At 52.6% G+C, this 18,138-nt stretch overlaps 1 protein-coding gene across 2 annotated transcripts in view; it reads right to left on the bottom strand.

The window, feature by feature from the left end:
• Nucleotides 1–2,897: 2,897 nt before the first annotated feature.
• Nucleotides 2,898–18,138, bottom strand: part of CCN4 (cellular communication network factor 4) — a 29,832-nt gene continuing 14,591 nt past the window's right edge. Inside the window, exons 3-5 of one of the 2 annotated variants that reach the window (XM_079134711.1) lie at nt 13,207–13,467; nt 10,306–10,499; nt 2,898–8,634 (exon numbers count right to left, since the gene is read on the bottom strand). In XM_079134711.1, coding sequence (XP_078990837.1) covers nt 8,335–8,634; nt 10,306–10,499; nt 13,207–13,467 — 755 coding nt within the window. In that variant the 3' untranslated portion in view covers nt 2,898–8,334. The remainder of the gene's footprint in view (nt 8,635–10,305; nt 10,500–13,206; nt 13,468–18,138) is intronic. The other variant, XM_079134712.1, reaches the window with a different exon arrangement.

Here is an 18,138-nt window from a genome sequence, read left to right as displayed (position 1 = left end):
CACTGATTGGGTTCAGACTCTCACAACCCAGTCATTTCTCCTCTGAACCTTCTTGGATTGTCTCACACGTGAGCTTTTGGGGGACACTCCATTCAAGCCGTAACACAGTGTCTCTTCCGGGACACCCCATGACATTAGCCTCATGTCTTTTTGCTCCCTCTGGCTGGTCAGTTTCTCAGACATTCCTTGCCTTTTGACCTTCCTGAGCAGCACTGACCAGGTGTTTAACACAAGTCTCCTCAGCTGCGGCTTGTGAAGGGTTCTTGTAGGTGGAGGGCCGCGGAGGTGAAGTGGCCCCTTGGTCACTTCGTGTCAGGGGACATGCCTTCCTTGTGATTATCGCTTATGACATTGACCTCGCTCTCCTGGCTGCGTTCACCGTGTCCCCCAGTGTCAAGTTGCTCCCTCACTTTCCCCTGCTTGCTCTGGGAGAATGTGTCCCCAGGTGCTGCACACACTCAAGCCGGCCCGCACCTCAAAGCGGCTGCTGTTGATCTTGTTTTTTCTTCCCTCCTCCTGAGGAGTTCCTTAGCTGTGGAGTGGGCAGTACGCTTTCCAGGTCTGCATTACGGTGCAGCGAGTGAATGTGCCAGAATCCACAGGCCCGATATTCAAGAAAAAGGTTCCGCGTCGCAAGGGGACATTGACCGTTATGGAGTGCACGAGAGTTACAAACCACCATGCATACTGAGCCAAATTCAAAAGGGAAAAGGTCCTTTAAAAAGCATGCCAAGCAAGCAGCTGGGAGCAGGTTCACACCTCAAACAACTCCCAGCACCTAATTTTGGAAGTACAGAGTTGATCAAGGCAAAAGCCACAAGAACAGTTGAGGCACATATTGGTCAGAAAGACCATCGAGACAGTTCTTTTGATTACATGAGAGAATTGTTTTGATTATACATTTCAGAGTCATTTTGTCATACATTAGGGCTGCAGTCAGGGACATGGGAAGGTCCTACTGTACTGTCAACACAGTTACAGCTTCAGGAGGCTGAAAGGGAGGCACTATAAGCAGGCATACAGTGGAGTCAGGTCAGAACAAAATGGCGTTACTTTGGTTCTTTTCCATTTCATTGACCAACACAGAGGCTGAAGGTTGTAAAAGCAAAGGTGCATTTTATCCTCCTCCAAGAACTTGCTACTGAATTCTAGGCATGGATCTGTAGGGTCCGAGGACCACGGGTTGAGAAGCCTTGCTTTTGGTGTCTGTGAGGGGGGTGGGGTTCGTGTTGGTTCACACTCAGCAGGTGGAAGTAGCTTTCCTGCTTTGGAAACAGAGATAAGGAGGGCAGAGCCCCTTTGGGGAGACAGGGTGTCACAGCGACCTCTGGCCCTGCTGGGTGGGGCTTCTGAAAGTCAGGGTGCTGTGCCCTGCACATATCACCTGTCTTTACAGCACATGGTGTCGTTGAGAGGCCCTGTGCCCAGAGGCCGGTTTACCAGGTGGGGGTCAATTTCTGCTCAAGCTGCTTGTCTTTGTTTGAGTCACCTGACCCTGTATTTCACCAACAGTTGGTGTGCGCTGAGCTGAGCCATGTGTGGTGTCTCGGGGACCACCCGGTCACCCTGTACCCTTCTCCCACACAGTCCCACTGTAAGAGCCATTGGAGCCCCCCCTCACTGTAGCCTAAACCCATGTGCTCACATCTGGGCACGTGGGCCTCGTAGGCTCACGGAAACCCTTCTGCGGTGTCCCACGTGAAAGCCAGGGGCGAAGGCGAGGCTTAGCCTCATGGGTTTGGAGATGGGATCAAGGAGGGCACCAAACGGGCAGATCAGCCTTCTTGTGAGAGTAGAGTTTTCTGCCACTCTGAAACATAAAATGGTAGCCCTTGGGTTAGGGGGCCGACAGAGTCCATCAGGGCCTGTTAGGGAAGGAAGCTGGTTGGCTCAGCCTGGCTTGGGTGTCCAGTCGACCATGACTGGGCTCCCGCCCCCTCCCGCCCCGTGCGGCAGGGGCTCTGAGGAAGGTGAGTGTTAGGCCTTTTCTGCACAATTAGACCCAGCAGAGCAGGGCCCGGATGCAGACGCCCCTTCCCAGCTCCGGGCAAAGCCTTCCTGGGCGCCCCGCCCCTCTGGGAAGCTGGCCTCCCCGCAGGGCCTCTCACTTTGTGTATCCTTTCCCCCCAAAGTCTGTCCTCTTACTTTGGATTTTCAGGGCCATCCCAGTCTCGAACACACAAGAGGAGGTTTTTGTTAAATAAGCAGGTAAGAGCTTCCTCCAATCATAGAAATACTCGGGTGCGTCGTGGGTTTTCTTCGTCTCATTCTCGTCTGTAAGGAGTGCTCCTCACAGAGAAGGCCGAAGCTCAGAGACATTAAACACTGGTCAGGCCATTTCTAAGTGGGTCCTGTCCCTCGCCGCCTGTTAGAACAGCTCACTGAGTGGCCGCATGCACGCGGCCACCAGCTGACGCCTGGGGACTATAGGACACAGGTAGTTCCCGGAACTGAGACTGTGTCTGCCCGGAAGGGATTCGTGGCCGGCTGTGCGTTCTGTCCTCCGGTGGAGTCCCCACTCTCCTCTATGGGTTTATCTGGTGCTTAATTTGTCTCCCTCCTCCTTTGCTGACAGATGTTTCTCAATGTTATCAGTAAGCCTTCCTCTCTCTTTGTGAAATGGACTGAGAAATATACAATGTCAGTATTGTGTCAAATCCACGTGTAACAAGGCTCAGAGTGGAGCTTGGAGCTCTTGGGGACAGATCACAGGAGGGTACCTGGTCTGCTCCAGCTCCTTCAGCTCAGGAGCCAGTTTTGCTAGTCCTGCATTTAGAAAGAACCAGATTCAGCTATAACTTGGATTTCTGAATACAGAGGAAGTCTTCCATTTTCATTTTGTCCAGGGGGTGATGCAGAATGTGGTGTCTCTGCTGTATATTTTGATTTTTTTTTTTTTTTTTTTTTTTTTTTTGCGGTGCTGGGGATTTGAACCCAGGGCCTTATGCTTGCAAGACAAGCACTCTACCAACTGAGCTATATCCCCAGCCCTATTTTGATTGTTTTGAGCTGAGGTCTCACAGTGGTGCCCAGGCTGGCCTCAACCCTTGGGCTCAAGGGATCCTCCTCTCTCAGCCTCCTAAGTAGTGGGGACTACAGGTGTGTGCCACACTTCTAGCAGCCACTACATACTTCTAAGGATAAAGCACTTCATAGTAAAAATACTTTGGCTATTTCTCCCAAATCCCATTTTCCCCGAAACTTCAACCACCCAGCCTGGGGATTTTCCCACGAAGTCTGGATGGTTAGCTCTGAGGCACCCAAAGGACTCCAACCTCCATCTTTTGATTTTGGAAAGCAAGTGTGCTTCAAGATAGAAGTGTCTTGGAAATAATTCATGTGACCTTTTTTTTTAAATCCTTGACTTTTATTGTGACATCATCATGTGTTTTGGGGTGAGCGGGTGAGGGTATCTGCTCACACGGCTGAGTGTGCGCTGTGTGCTGTGCTGGGTGTGGAGGAGAGAAGGATTTTTTCCTTCCTGCTCGGAGGGAGCTGGGCCATGACCCAAGTTAGAGCTAAAGACAAAACACAGCCCTGAAATGACTGAGTGACTAAGCAGCCTGCGGCGGAAGGAGGCGGACGCTCAGCCGAGCACTGGGGCCACGTCCTCTTTCTGTTTACACTTTTAGGCAAAAGCTAAGCGAGTTAGATGTGTAGACACACACGTGGATGCTAATTCTTACTGTACCTTGGTCAGTTATTCCATTTATGATGAAGCGGCAGCTCAGCTAATAACAGAAGTGTCAATGAAGTGCTTACTGTGTTCTAAGTGCTGTTTTAACACCGCGCTTGCAATGTGCGTCCTGTCAAGAAGTGGACACTGTCGTTCTGTCCTGTCACCATTGAGGAAGCCGAGGCGCAGGCAAACAGGACTTCCAGCAAGGACTAGGGCAGGTTTGGAGCCACGGGAGCCCCTGCTCCACGCAGCCTCCTGGGGACCTCTCCGTGCTCCCAGCTGGAAGCGGAGCCTCTGTCCATCCATCCAAGCCCTGCTTACTGGGTCCCTGGCATGGACCAGGCACTGCTCTGGGTAGCCATTTCCCTGACCTCAGTGGCCCATGGACTACTTGGGGCTATAGAAAGAAACTGAATAATGAGTAAGTGAACAAATGAAGAAATGGATGCTAAAAAGTTCACATTGTATTTATGAGGTGTCTTTTAGCCTGGATGCATTGGTGGTTCTGGTCTCTGAATTTCAGAACTGATTCCTAATTCTGTCATCTCCAAAGTTTTAAGCTATTTTTATTTCCATATAAAATATCTGGGGTCTAATTTCTACCACATTGATTTAATGTGCTCAGGGCTCCATCACTGCCTCCAAAGGAAATTCCAAGATATTCCAAGAAATTCCACCAAATTCAGTAAGTTACTTTACTGATGATTTATTTTTTTCTAAAGAGAAAAGCTGTAAACAAAGGCTTTGAGCAATGAAAACCCTTCACATTGAACAAACATGTTCCATGCTACATAAATCATGAGAAAAATGAAGACTGTCACGAAACACGACAGATTGCTCAATGCTGTTGCTAAATCCTAAGCTGTTTCCTCATATGTGTCATTTAGTCACTTACAAAAATGGCAGGAGGACTATTAAAATGTGAAATCACAGTTTGAAAGTAGACACACACACACACACACACACACACACACACACACACACGGAAACACAGTTAATCATTATGTCCACCCATGATTCCAGCCTGGCAGGGCTATCAGTGATCACTTTGCATCAGAACAAGACTTTAAAAAGCAGTTACACGATTCAACATAATCAGCACAGGCTGTGTTCCTTGCCCACAGTCTCTGTACAATATAAGTGAGACGGTAGACAGTCAAGCATTTGAACCTGCTTTCCTCAACCACTCTCTGAAGCACTTTCAAAAGTAAAATTGCAGCTATCCTCAAGTAAGCTCCTCTTGTGTAGGTCATGCCTTTGTTTTGGGGGCTGGGATAACTAGGCTTAGTGCCTGAAGAGATGTCTCAGGTGTCAGGTGGGTTGGTCTCCTGGTCTGTGGTTTGCTGGCTGGGCTGCTAAGAGCTTAAGCAAATCACTTAAGTCAGTGAGACTCAGCTGTCTTCTCTGTACAGTAGGGCATTGATAATCCCACATCTCCTAGGTTCACTGGAAGATTAAATGAGATATGGCAGTAAAGCTCCTAGCAGCAGACCTCTCACGTGTGGAGGGCTCAGCGAACACCTGTCACAAGGTTTAGCAAGAATCAGTGGTTTGGTCAGTTCAGGTCTCCCTCCCTCTCCTACAACTCAGCACAGCAGAGAAGCCTGCTCTAGGTACTAGCGTGAATTAACTTTTCTTTCTTCTGTTGGGGATTGAACCCAGGGCTTTGTGCATGCTCAACCAGCTCTGCCACTAAGCAACACTCTGCCCTTTTATTATTTTATTTTGAAACAGGGTCTCCCTCAGTGGCCCAGGCTGGCCTCAAACTTGAGACCCTCCTGCCTCAGCCTTCCCAGCAGCAGGGATTACAGGCATGTCACCATATCCAGTCTGTTACTAACGTGAATTGCTTTACCAAAGGCTAAGTAGTCCCTAGTGTTCCTTTCCAAGGGACTGGAGGGGCAGTCTTTTGGGTCTGTCTGAATCCCTGCAGTGTGAGTCTTCCAGGCATTACCAGGCTCAGCCTGGAGGCCTCCTCCAGAGCAAGAGTGGGCATGGGTTTGGACCCAACCTGCAGCCCTTTGAGGCTCAGTTTCCTCTGGGGAAAAGAAGTGCACTTGAAATTGTTGTGATATTGATGATGTCAAACTTAGCATAGTGCTTGGTGCTAGCTAAAGACTCAAGAAATGGAAACTTTTTTCATTAGATTACTATTCTTAACTTTTCTTGAATAAGGACACCCCTGAGAACAGTTCTGTTAGAAAGAGCTTCACCCCATGGGGCCAGATCTCTGTCTTTATACTGTGACTGTAGCGTCCTGCACAGGACATTTTCATTTCTCAGAACCAATAACGACTGAGTCATCCTGGCACACCATCCCTCCTGTTCCCAGGATAATCCCCAGCTCTTTCAACCAGGTTTCTTACAATCTGGGAGGTCATGCTCGGCTCCCAAATCAAGATGCAAATTAGTAAGAACCCAGCTCTTAGGTTTCTACTGAGTTTCACATGGGCTTAGCAGATATGTGGCCTTCGAGTTTGTAGATGGCAAATGTTTATACTCTAAAAAATCCAACACAGTTCACACAAGTTGACAGAGAAATTTTTCATGGGGTAAATTCCCTATGAGAATTCTTGCACGTATATGAATAATAGGCTTTTCTTTGAAATATTAAATGTTTCTTACTCTGGCACTTAATATAAAATTTTCACTGATAAATATTAGATTTTCACATGATTAAAAGAAGAGAACTTTTAAATAAAAGTAGAAACATATGTACAATTTATTGTATTCATCAAATACACATCAAGCACCACTGTATGCCTTGCACGGGGCTAGGTCTTTGGGAGGTCACTGTAAGGAGGGCTAATGCTAAGTCCTTTTTCCTGTTTAAGAGTTCTGCATGCTGAGCACAATTCCTTGTGAATAACTGCACATTACACAGTCTACAGCTCTGGGGAAACAGAACTGCCTTATCAATACATGATATGAGCTGGTCTGGATTTGAATGAGGGGGTTATCTATAGGAATGCTTGATTTCTTCCTATCCTACATATTTTTGGATGTTTAAGTACTGAAATTACCAAAAAATCAGATACTCTCTTCTCTTTGGAAAGGAGCTAGCAAGACAAGAAGAAGAGCAAAAATGAAAGAAGTCACTTATGTCACTATTGTCCCCTACTCTGACACTTTGGGAAACTGGGAGCAGGGGGAAATGTGGATTGTGAAGTCAGTCCACCTTGGATATGATTTCCAATTCCCTCACATACAGCTGAGTTTCTTTGGTCAAGAATCCTTACCTCTCTGGGTTTCCATTTCACATTTATAAGAACAGAAATAATAATGGAATTTGTCATCATCATCATGAGGACATATGAGAAAGTGTATGTGAAGCACTGAGAACTATGTACAGCACATGAAAAAAGAATTATGACAGTAAATATTACATGCTCCTAATAAAATAAATAATCGTCTCATTTATAATTACACCAACCTTCTTTTCCTTTAGCTTCAACTCCTTTTGGCTTGTAACCAAAGGATAATGATATTAAATAGCATTCCATTTTGAAACAACTGGTCAACCTCTGACTTTACACCAGAAAAACTGAGTTTTTTTGATCCACAGACCCAAGGGCTGTAGTAGGTTACTGAAGTAGAAAAGATGTGTCCTGGGCCCAGGGACTCCTGTGGATTTATAGTCTCTAGTCCTGCAGGCCACTCCAGGCTAATGAAGGGTGGAACCACTTTGTGGTTTGACCCTTACCTGGCCTGGCAGATCTGGTCTGAACTTCAGAGGAATCTCCCAAGGTTCCATAGAGTAAAGGAATGTTTCAGAATACCACTCTCTGGCACTCTACCAACTCCCCTGAGCCCTGAGCAGAGCGAGGGTCAGAATCAAGGAGTAGCCTGGCCCACTGCCCACAGTGCTGTTGGTCAGCAGCAGATGTGGTGCTTGGGTCAGTTGCCACCTCTAAAATTGGCTGACCTTGCCCTGTTCCTGGAGTAACAATTGGATATTTTTCTCATGAACAAAATTGAAATTGAATTTCTGGTTGGGATGAACCCATTTGAGACCCTTGACAGTGCAGAAGTGAAGAGAAATTTAACCTCCACAATGCCAGGTTCATGAATATAGTTTTCCATTGATAATCAAAACCAAACAACCATCAGCCTCACTTGACAAAGTTTTGTTGCCTAAATGGTGCACAAATCTTAGGAATCAGAGCTACTTTTAAGTGTGTTATGGGCACAATTGCCTATAACATTTGGCAGGTTAAGTAACAGTTTATTCTACTGTTTCCAATTTCATGTATCCTTCTGAAGGGACTAAAGTTTCCCCTAGTTTGGCATCTAAAGAGGGAATTTGTGATACTGGATATCCAGCTGATTCCATTTCTTGGGACTTGGGCAAGATGAATAAGGATGTTCAATGACTTGGACAGGCTGAATCAGGCTTGGGTCTTGTCCAGAATAGCTAGAGATAGGTATTTTCTTTGGAGTAAGGCTGAATGCCACCAAGGAGGGGACCCATTGTGTGCGCCTGAGCGGCACCATCGAGGGTCATCTGGGTAAGGGCAGGAGGCTATGTGCCAAATCAGGTAATTGGAAGTGCAGAGGAAACAGACAAAAGAAGGCTCGATTGTGAAGTTCTTGGCCACGAGGGCTGGCTGTCTTGCCGTCACTGAGCTAGGACCCCAATCCCATGATGTGCCCACCTAATTTGCGATTTCTGAGAAGTCAGGGTAGGATTCCAAGTCAGCAAAGATATCGTTAGGATTCCTGCAGCTGAGGTTGCAGAAGCACGCATTAATCCACAGGACCTGGCGGGAGAAGCCTGGCCCCTCTGGACACTGGAAGGAGACGTCGATGGTCTTGGACTTGTAGGGGATGCAGCACCTGTTGTCCATGCAGACCCCACAGTACTTGGGTCGGTAGGATCGTGTGCTGACGCAGCCTGCGAGGGTGAAGTTCATGGGCGTCTCTGGCTGGTACACGGACAGACACTTCTTCCCTGCCTGAAGGAAAGGAAAGGGGCTTTCAGCAGGGGATGCTCAGGGAGCACACAACCACCTGTTCCCGCCAAGCCCCCCATTCCTCCTCATCCACGGAGCACTCTGCCTTATTTTCGGATTCAGAGCATCTCCACGCAAGGCAGGACACCGGCACGCAGCAGGGCCCGGCCGGGTCCCGCGGGGGTAAGGTGAGGATCACAGAAGCACATGGCCCTGCTGGGCTGTGTCTCCCTTCTGTCCTAAATGCTAGCCCTGCCAGCGCCCTTGCATCATGGTCCCCCCAGCACACAAAGCTCTGGTAGCTCTCAGTGAACCCAGTTCCCCGCAGGCCTGTGGCAGCCCTGAAATGCAGACCATGGTCCGCGGCTTGCCTTGCCTCAGCCCCCACTCCTCCGCTGCTGCCTCCTTGGAACATTTACCGTGCCACACATTAAGCTGGATTGACATTTGTTACACCCTTACATGGGGCTATGGGCCCCTTGAGACTTGGGACTCTTTCTGTGTCTCTATGGGATAATTCTGTGCTTGGTACATAGTAGGCACTTATTAAATGCATTGGAATAACAGGTCTTGGGGTCTACTGCATATCAGGTTATGCCAGAGGTGGGAGTGGAGAAGATCCAGGATATCTAGGGCTTAGGCAGTTTGCAGAACCACTTAGGGAACCCAATCTCAGAGACGAAACTAGTTGGAAGTCCCTGCCTCCAGCAAGGCTGGGCCTCAGCTCTCTGTAGCTCTGCCTTGCTTCACTCTCCGACTGCAGGCCTCCCCTCTGGACCTCCCCTCAGAGATGCCCACTGAGTCCCTGCTGTGCATCAAGCAAAGAGGACACACTTGCTGGCACAATGGGGGTAGATAATCAGAGGACGAAAGAGAACAAAGAGGGGAGGAGAGGAGGAAGAGGGGTGCCTCCAGGTGACCCCCAGAGATGAACTGGGGAGCTGTCCTGTGTGCAGGAACAATGTCAGAGGTCAGGTGAAGGTGGTGGGAAGCCAGGCAGCCTCGTGGAACCCTGGTCTATGGGGCCTGCCTCTCTTCAGCATCCTGAGAAACCACCTGTACTCTTAAAACGGAGCTTTCTTGGTTTCTGAGTGACAGCAGGCCGGAGGTGTGCGAGAGGGGCACTGAACGAGGCAGGCAAGATCCCTGTTAGCTCAGGGACGGGGCTGAGTCCTGTGGCCCGCTAGATCCTTGGCGCTCTGCTCCTGTTATCTCACAGACCTGCTCCGTTGTGACCGAGAGAGGACTGAAGCCCAGAGGCGCGAGATTAGTCACAGCAGAGAGGTGTTTTCAAGTGTCCCAGGCCCTGCACGCTGTTCCTCCTGCCACCACACGCTGTCCTGCGTGCCCGAGCAGGTGGACTTGGGACGGCACTGGACAGAGGGTGGAGGCAAGTCCCCGGGGTCCTTCCAGATCATTTCCGAGGAGCACTGTGGAGCGTCCCTGAGCTCCTTCCCAGTGACCTTGATTCTGACAGGATGGTTGCCACACCTGAGCTTCCACTGAGTGAGATCTGCAGTGCCCTGTCTCGGGTCCCAGACCACACCAGGCCTTCCTGGTGGGCATCATTATTCCCACCTTACAAGTAGCCCGTGAAGAAGCTCAGCAGCCAGACTCAAGGCCAGCTTTGTCTGCTGGTGACCTTCAAGACCCCTGGCCCTGCTCCTGACCCACCTTGATGTGCAGACGGATGTCCACGTCACACGGCCGCAGGTTGCAGAGGCGACTCTCCTGCTCAGGCCAGCACCGGGCGTTGATGTTGGAGATGCGCGTGGACACCCCCAGGCCACAGGTGGTGGAGCAGGGGCTCCAGGGGCTCGAGTAGGCTATGCAGTTCCCATGCCAGGGCTCCACCTCCCCTGCAGTTGCTGCAGATGGATCACAGTCCCCATGAGTCTGCAGCGTCCACCAGCCCCACCCACCACGTCCACAGGAAGGAGGTTAGGGGTCCCCAAAACTCAGGAAGAGAAAGAGAAAGGTAAGCAGAAAGACACACACAGAGACAGATAGGGAACCGGGTTGTCCCTCTCACAGGAGGGCAAGTTGGTTTCTAATCAGCACTGGTACCTAGGAAGGGGAGGACATTTTCTGAGGTCTTCATAATTTTCTGATCAGGAGAGGATAAATGGAAGGAAAATTATCTTTCAAGACAGGCAAACCCAAGTTCAAATCCTGTACCGTCTACAAGCTGTGTGATCTTTCAAAACTCACTTGGCCTTCGCCGCCTCATCAGAACCAGATGTGTCCTGTGGGGCTGATACGACCATGCAGTGCAGGTTTTTGACTGAACCTATGCCTAGTGTCCTGCTAGGTGCTGGGGACAAGAGGCTAGCGAGACATTGTCCCCACTCCTGCCGCAATGAAGTTGATTCTGGGAGGTTCAAAGGTGAAGACCTACATATGTTTCATAGAGGTCATGTGGAGGGCTTGGCGGCTAAGACAGGTTCCCTGGGCCTGCTGCCTACGGCTCCCTCACACCTCGGCGCCCAGCCCTGTCGGTACAGACGGGGTCAACAAGAGCATGTCCGTCTCAAGTCTGGGATCAAGGAGGGGGACGTCATACACATGCATGGTCCAGCTGTCCCTGGCCCTTAGCAACCTCCGTCCATGTGGGCGTGTGTGGGCACTTGGCTGTCGCCCGCACAACTACAGACTCGGAGTGGCTCCGCTCCCAGACGTCCCAGCTTCTAAGCACAGGGCTGCTCATCTGAGGAGTGGGGTGGAGTGAATCAGACAGAGGCAGGTAAGGCCAGCAAGACAGAGAGCTGCCCACAGAAAGGTGGAACAGACTCACGGGAGAGGGAAGGGATGGACAGACAGATGGAAAGACCCAGAAGAGAGAGGAGGAGGAGAGTGAGGGGGAGAGGAGGAGAGAGCAAGGGCACAGGCAGGGAGGAGACGAGCGGAAGAGAAGCAGGAGGGAAGAGGGATCCCGCGGGCACCGCGAGGTCGCGAAGGGAAACTGCCTCCACCCTCGGCCTCAGCTCCGGGGTGCAGGCAGCCCTGAAGGAAGGACTCAGGAGTGGGCCCGCATGGGGGGCAGGGACATGGACAGAGGGAAGAGAGGAGCACAGGCGTCCAAGGACGGAGAGGGCAGGGCTGGGCCGAGTGGGGGCTGCGAACATCTTGGGGGTGGTGGGAAGGGATTTGCCTAGAGGATAAAAGGGCTTTGGTTTCTGGGTCACCTCCCTGCGCTGCAGGGGCTCAGTTGTGTTCAGTCGGAATGGGGTCACCAGACCACACACAGCAGGCGACGGCCTCTGCCCCGCTCCACCGCCCGGTGACCCCTCTGTGACCTTGCCGAGGGGGGCTGTGTGGGACAGCTGCTCTGACGGGGCCTGCTAGGGACCAGGCTTTCCCTGTGCCCCGTCCCCTGCAGCGAGCCGCTGCTGCCTGCCGGGCAGCTTCCTCGCCCGCCCAGGGCACATTTGGCAATGCTGCAGGCGTTCTGGATGATCTCGACTTGGGGAGGGGGTGCTGCCACAGCCCACACCCGCAGCACAGCCCACTGCGAGGAATTCTCCAGCCCAAAGTGCTGCCAGGGCGAGACCCGGCTCCACGGGCCGAACCATCTCGGGCACTGCGAACTTCTACTTTCCACCCACTACACTTTCGACTCCTAAGCTCCTTCGCCATTTCCACTCATTCACGTCCACTTCCGAGGAGAGGGGGTCCTCCAGCAATGCTCTCCTCTTGTCTCCCATGGTGCTAGACACCCCTGGGGTCTCTGACCTTCTCCTCACCTCTCTCTGTCCTCCCCTCAAGCTCAGCCTCCTCAGACCCTGCCCAGGCCCCGACTCTCGCTGTGTGTAGTTTGCGTAGGCCCTGCCATCTGCCATCAGCAGGTTCCCTGAGAGACCTCTCTGCCCGCCCTCCCCTCCACGCCTGCCCACCAAGTCCCCCTCCCACAGCAGGCAGACCTCCTTCCCACCAAAGTGCTTCCTCTCTCCTACTCTCCTCCGCCCACAAGCCCCAAGAGTCACCCTCTGTCCCCACTCTCCTTCACCACACAGTGGATGGATATCAAGGCCGTCAGTCTCATTCAGGCAAAGCCTACCTACCTCAGACCCTCCCTAGCCCACTGCTCATATGACCCTGGCACTGACCTAGGCTCCCACAGACTGGTAAATCACCAGACCTGTTCCTATCCTCCTGTTCAGAACTTCCTCTTCTCTGGCTTACCCTGCCAAGCCTCACCTGCCCACCCATCCTCCCTAGCTGGAGGAACCTGGAGACATCCCGAGGCCAAGGAGGCCCACTCCTCTGCCCTGGCCGGGCACTCTTGCCTGTCTTCCCAGGCACCCTCCCTGCCTGAGTGCCCCCAGCACTGTGGAGGAGAGCCAGGCTTGGCACCTGAGAAGGCTCTGCTCTTGAGGAAGCTTACAAAGTGCTTCCCCTTGTCATGCTGCGGGAAATTTCCATCTTACAGGTGGGGACCTGTGGCCCCAGGGAGGTGTGACTTCCTGAGGACACTGAGTCGGGGAGTCTGAACTGGGCAGGCAGCTGAAGCCACTCCCAGGTGGAGGGGTGTGTAGCCCTCCTCCCCAGGCCCGCCCCTGACTCGCCTGCACCTACCCGAGGCGCTGGTGTCCCGCAGCGCGGTCTTGCGTGGCCTCCTGGCATCGTCCTCACACACCCACTGCTCGCAGCACTGGCCCTGCAAGTTCACTCGCTGGGGGCGGCGGCACCAGAGGCGCGGGGGCCGCGTGCGGAGGCAGAGGGGCGTGCAGCCCACCGCGCCGTCGATGCAAGTGCAGTTGTACTTGCAGTTGGGCTGGAAAGACTCCCCGTTGAGGTAGCGCACCCCGTCCAGGACGCAGCCCACGCCGACCACCTCTGCAAACACAGCCGGCGGCCAGGTCAGGCCCAGGAGGCCAGGTCTGCCCCTGTGGCCCCGGCTCTGCTGGACCCACTGAGCTCAGACTCCTGGGGCCAGTTCATCCTGCGGCAGGCCAGCCAGAGCACCAGGAGCTGCCTAGGGCTGGGCACACCTGGAGCACAGGGAGCGTGCGAGTTCATTAGCTTCACCCACACCCCTGAGGGTCCAGACCACGGTGAGGATACAGCCCCCAGAGGGATCAGGCAGCTTGCTCCCTGTGGCATGGACACAAAGCTGGGTACTGACAATACCTGTCCAGGGGGCCCGTCCTCAAGGCGCCTGAACACTAAACCCCAGTTCCCTCATTCGGGGCTTATGTATGGAGTGTTCTAGGGACTGTATCCTTCCATCCAGGGGAAAGAGTGTGGCTGGGAGGGGTGGTTGGGAACAGTGGGCAGCTTGGGATTGAAACCAGGTGGGCTGGGAAGGCCTGAGTGAGCCGAGGTTGATTCTGCAAAGACTAAAAAGAGCAGAGATGCAGCCTGCCCAGGTGCTGGGGGTGGAGCCTTCAAGGAGCACACCAAGGTGGGAGCCAGCTGAGTGGCAGGAGGGTCAGGGGAGGATGGAGGGTGAGGAGAAGGAGTTGGGGCAGGAAGTGGCTTCCTTGGAGGCTCAGGAGAGAGTGCAGAGCAGTTACAGCCTAGAACCATGCAACGCACACAGTAGGTGCTCAGTAAGTCACTTAAATGAAAGATGTGAATCATGCTTCACGACAATGCAGAGAAAGACTGAAGAGGAATGAAGGCCAGCATCAGAGGCCAGCCCAGTAACCCAGCAAGAGCCAGGAGTGGGTGGTGACCAGACCCAGGGAGGGACGCATGAGCAGGACTCTGCTTGCTGGTGGAGGGGCGCGGGGAGTGGGCTCCCTGGAAAGCAAGCCACGGTGTCCTGGGAGGCAAGCTGATTTGAGTGTGAGTGGGCGGGGTGGCATCTGAGTAGTCGTGGAGTCGGCCACGCAGGCCTGGACTTCCGGGGAGGGTTTGTGGGCTGCTGGCCAGAGTCGTGCTTGACGCCATATACCACCTGAGAACATCTGGAAGTGCCACCGAGGAGGAATGGGCGGCCGCCTGCGGTTCTGTCCTTCCCCCGGTTCGTGGGAATCATCCTCTATCCAGCGCCTGGGTCCGGGGCCTGGGTCTCCCTGCAGCCTGCGCGTGAGTTACCTATTTCTCCTGGAGGGGAGTGCACCATCACCTTCCCTGTTACGTCTCAGCGAGGTGCAGTCACCTGCCACGGTGACCAGAGCGGGAGCAGGCCCAGTGTGCGTGAGTCTGCTGGGCTGTGTCTCCTGGGCCTGGTCACCCGTGGGGAGGAGCAGCGAGGCAGGACTCCTGACCATCGGGTTGCGTGCCCTGTACCCTGCAGTGCGGGACCTCACTCAGGTCTCCGATGACTTCTTCGGAGTTTTACTGTCTTCACTGCGGACAGGAAAGGTCCAGCAGGTTGAATGGTCTATGTGCTCCAGGTCAGGAAACTGGGTGGTTAGAGTTGGGACTCCAACCAGTGGCCCTGACTCCACAGCCCGCTCCTCACACCAGACGAGGAGGGGAATGGAAAAGAACAAAGGAAAGCAAGACAAGCCGCAGAGGGAAAGCAGCCAGGAGCGATTGTTCAGCTTGGCCTTCCGAGTCACCCTGACCTGGCCCGCGCCCTCTGGGCAGAGTGTTGTGAGTAAGTCTGTGAGAGGGTGCAGGTGTGTGTGTTGGGGGTGTGCGGTGTTTTGAAGTGTGTAGAGGTAAGTGGGAGTGTGGGTGTATGCATGGGACTGCGGGTTTGTGTAGGTGTGTATTATGAGGGTGTGAGTGTGTCAGGGTTTGTATGGGAGTGTGAGCCTTTGTGAGTGTGTGTCTGGATCTGTGCATGTATCAGGGGTGTGAGTGTGCAGGTCTGTGTGTCTGTGAGTGTGTGTGTGTGGGAGTGTGGCGGGATGTGTGTTTGTGTAGATGGGGGGTGGGTGTGGAAGTGAGCCTGTGTGAATGGAGTGTGTGAGTCTTGGGGTGTGGGTAGTTGTGAGTGAGCTTGTGTGGAGGTGTGTTAGTGCATGTGGGAGGGATGTGTTTGTGTAGGTGCATGCGTGGAGGGTAGGGATGGGAGTGTGTGATGGGAGTGTGTTTGGATGTCTGTGTTTGAATGTGGGGGGATGAAAGTTCATGTGAGTGTGTTGGTGTGTGTGTGTGGATGTGAGCAGGTGAGAGTGTGTGTGTGGGTGCATGGAGTGTGTGTGCGTGAGGGCTGGGGGCAGGTGAGGCCGAGGCTCTGCCCCGTGCGGAGACCCTGGGGAGGCAGGGCGTGGTCCTGGCCTTGCACAGAGATCCTGCACCAGCGGCTCCACAGAACCAGCCGAGGCTCCTTGGGAAGAGCAGTGTCAGGTCATGACATGGAATCTGGGGTGGACCTCCATGTTTATCTTGTGTCAGCCTTGGTGTCAGCCAAGGTTGACGACCACTGTGTCTGAAAGGTTCCATGGTCTCCTTGATGGGGATGTGGTGAGAGCTGCTGGCCCCGTGACGAGCCAGCCCACCACAGTCCAGAGGCAGATGATGGTGTGCAGTGGCTGCGGGTGACCCCTCAGCAGGACCACCTCCTACCTGATCGGACTGCAGGACCTGGCCTGGCCTGGCTGGCTTTGCTCCTCCTGCAGGACTTCCAGGATCTCATGCAAGTGGAGCAGAACAGTGCCCAGACCTCCCTGTGCCCCGCATTTGACTGTCACTGTCCTAAACTAACCCCGTGAGCGACTTGGGGCAGATGGGTGGATGGACGGGAGCAGGCGAACGGGAGCCACGTCTTTATCAGGTGCCTCCCATGGCCAGTCGCTTGACAACCCGACCACCCAGTGAGGTCGTGCTCTGTTACATTTCCTCGTTCCCAGGAAACTGAGATTGAAAGACTAGGTAACTTGCCTGAGTCCCGGTTAGTACTTAGTTACTAGTACTAGGTTGTACGAGTGATGTTAGGGTGCCACTCAGGTTGGCTAACTCCAAAGACCATGTCTGATTTTACTGTTCCCTCACCTCAGACAGGGGCCAGGCCGGGACTGGAACCAGACCTGTCCCCTCCTCTGAGGATGACCCCAGACAGGACTGAGATGACTTCCACAAAGGAGAGGGAAGCAAAGCAACCCAAAAGTGCAGGTCACGTCAGCGTGTGGCATTCCTCGGTCCTCCTCCGCTTCATGAGGTGGTTTCCTCAGGCCCCTGAGGGATGTGCCCACAGGCACACAGCTAGCCAGCAGCAGGCCAGGGTTGTAAACCCCAGCCATGATGCTTCCACCAAACCACGCTGCCCCCAGACCTGACCCAGCCGCATTAGATGCAGTGTTTGTACAACCGAAATAGCCACGCGGTCTAACTCAGAGGTCACGCTCTGCCCACAGATGCATTTGGCTTGGCCCACTGAGTGTTTTTTAAAAACATTCCGAATGCCTTGCCAACATTTATACACACTACACAAATCGAGACTTCTGGGTTCTCTTGAAAACTGAGCAGACTGGACAAGACCAGGCTCACTTTTCCACGGCACCACCTCAGCTGAGGCCCAGGGGGTGACCTCGGACAGCCAAAGCTGGGAGCTGACAGCTTGCTGTGGTCCCTCCCATCCCCTCTGAGTTAGAAGTAGCTCGTTCTTATGACCTGTCTTGTCCTGACCTAAGTGCATGAAAATCCCTGAAGACAGATGTATCTCAGCTTAGGGAACATCAGCTGGCTGAGCTGACCATCCTTTTTCTTATCTGACTCAGAGGTGTCCTCCTCCCTACACTTTCAACCTGGCTACTCTTCTTTCTTGTGTTAAGTTTCAAAAACCCATACACTGTGACAGCATTTCTAGGACAGCAGTCAGTAGGACCTTAGTGAGTTTGCGTGTGTGTGTGTGTGTGTGTCCACGTGGTGAAGGTGGGTAAGAAAGTACCTGAATGAAATATTTCAGTATTGAAGTAAGTTTAAAATGGAAAAGGCCTCTTGCCATGGCTCCTTCTGGGACTTGACAATGAACATGAACATTCCACGCCTCTGAAGTTCTGCAGCACCTGTTTGTTTATCCCAGTGTCTGCAAACCTATATGACCAGATAAGACTTGGGAACGGTAAAACCCAGCAAACTCTTCTCAGAATCACAGTTTTTGTTTGTTTACTTTTCCAAATAAATAAAAAAGAAACATAAAAGGCTCATGGTGACAGGGAGCTCATAGGCTGGAGTGGGGGCAGGACCCGAGATACCAATGCAGGAGGAGGGATGGGGGAGGGGTTTCCAGCCCTGGTGGAGGAGTCAAGCAGGAGAGGCAACCTATGGATCCAGGAATATCTATAAAGATTTGATGCCTGGAATATGACAAGATGGCAGATTCCTACAATAGAGGTGAACTGAATTGCCTTTCTAATGACTTTGAAGAGCAGTTATAAAAGTGGACAGGAATTATGACACAGTCTCATGTAACTTTAGGTGGCTCTTACACAAGGGGCTGAGCTAGGTTTCCCTCCTGGGTTGTGTGTTACCCATCAGTCTTGAATTTCAGCATCCATGAGAAACACCTGATGTAGATTTGTATCCCTGCTTCCAAAGATTTGATTCAATAAGTCTGGACTGGGACTCAGGAATAACATTTGAACCAATATGTTGAATGATCTGTAG

The sequence above is a fragment of the Sciurus vulgaris genome (genome assembly GCF_902686455.1).
Source record: "Sciurus vulgaris genome assembly, chromosome: 1".
In the NCBI taxonomy this organism is placed as follows: Eukaryota; Metazoa; Chordata; class Mammalia; order Rodentia; family Sciuridae; genus Sciurus; species Sciurus vulgaris.
Note: the sequence above shows the minus strand (reverse complement) of the source record. Positions and strands in the feature narration are given on the sequence as shown.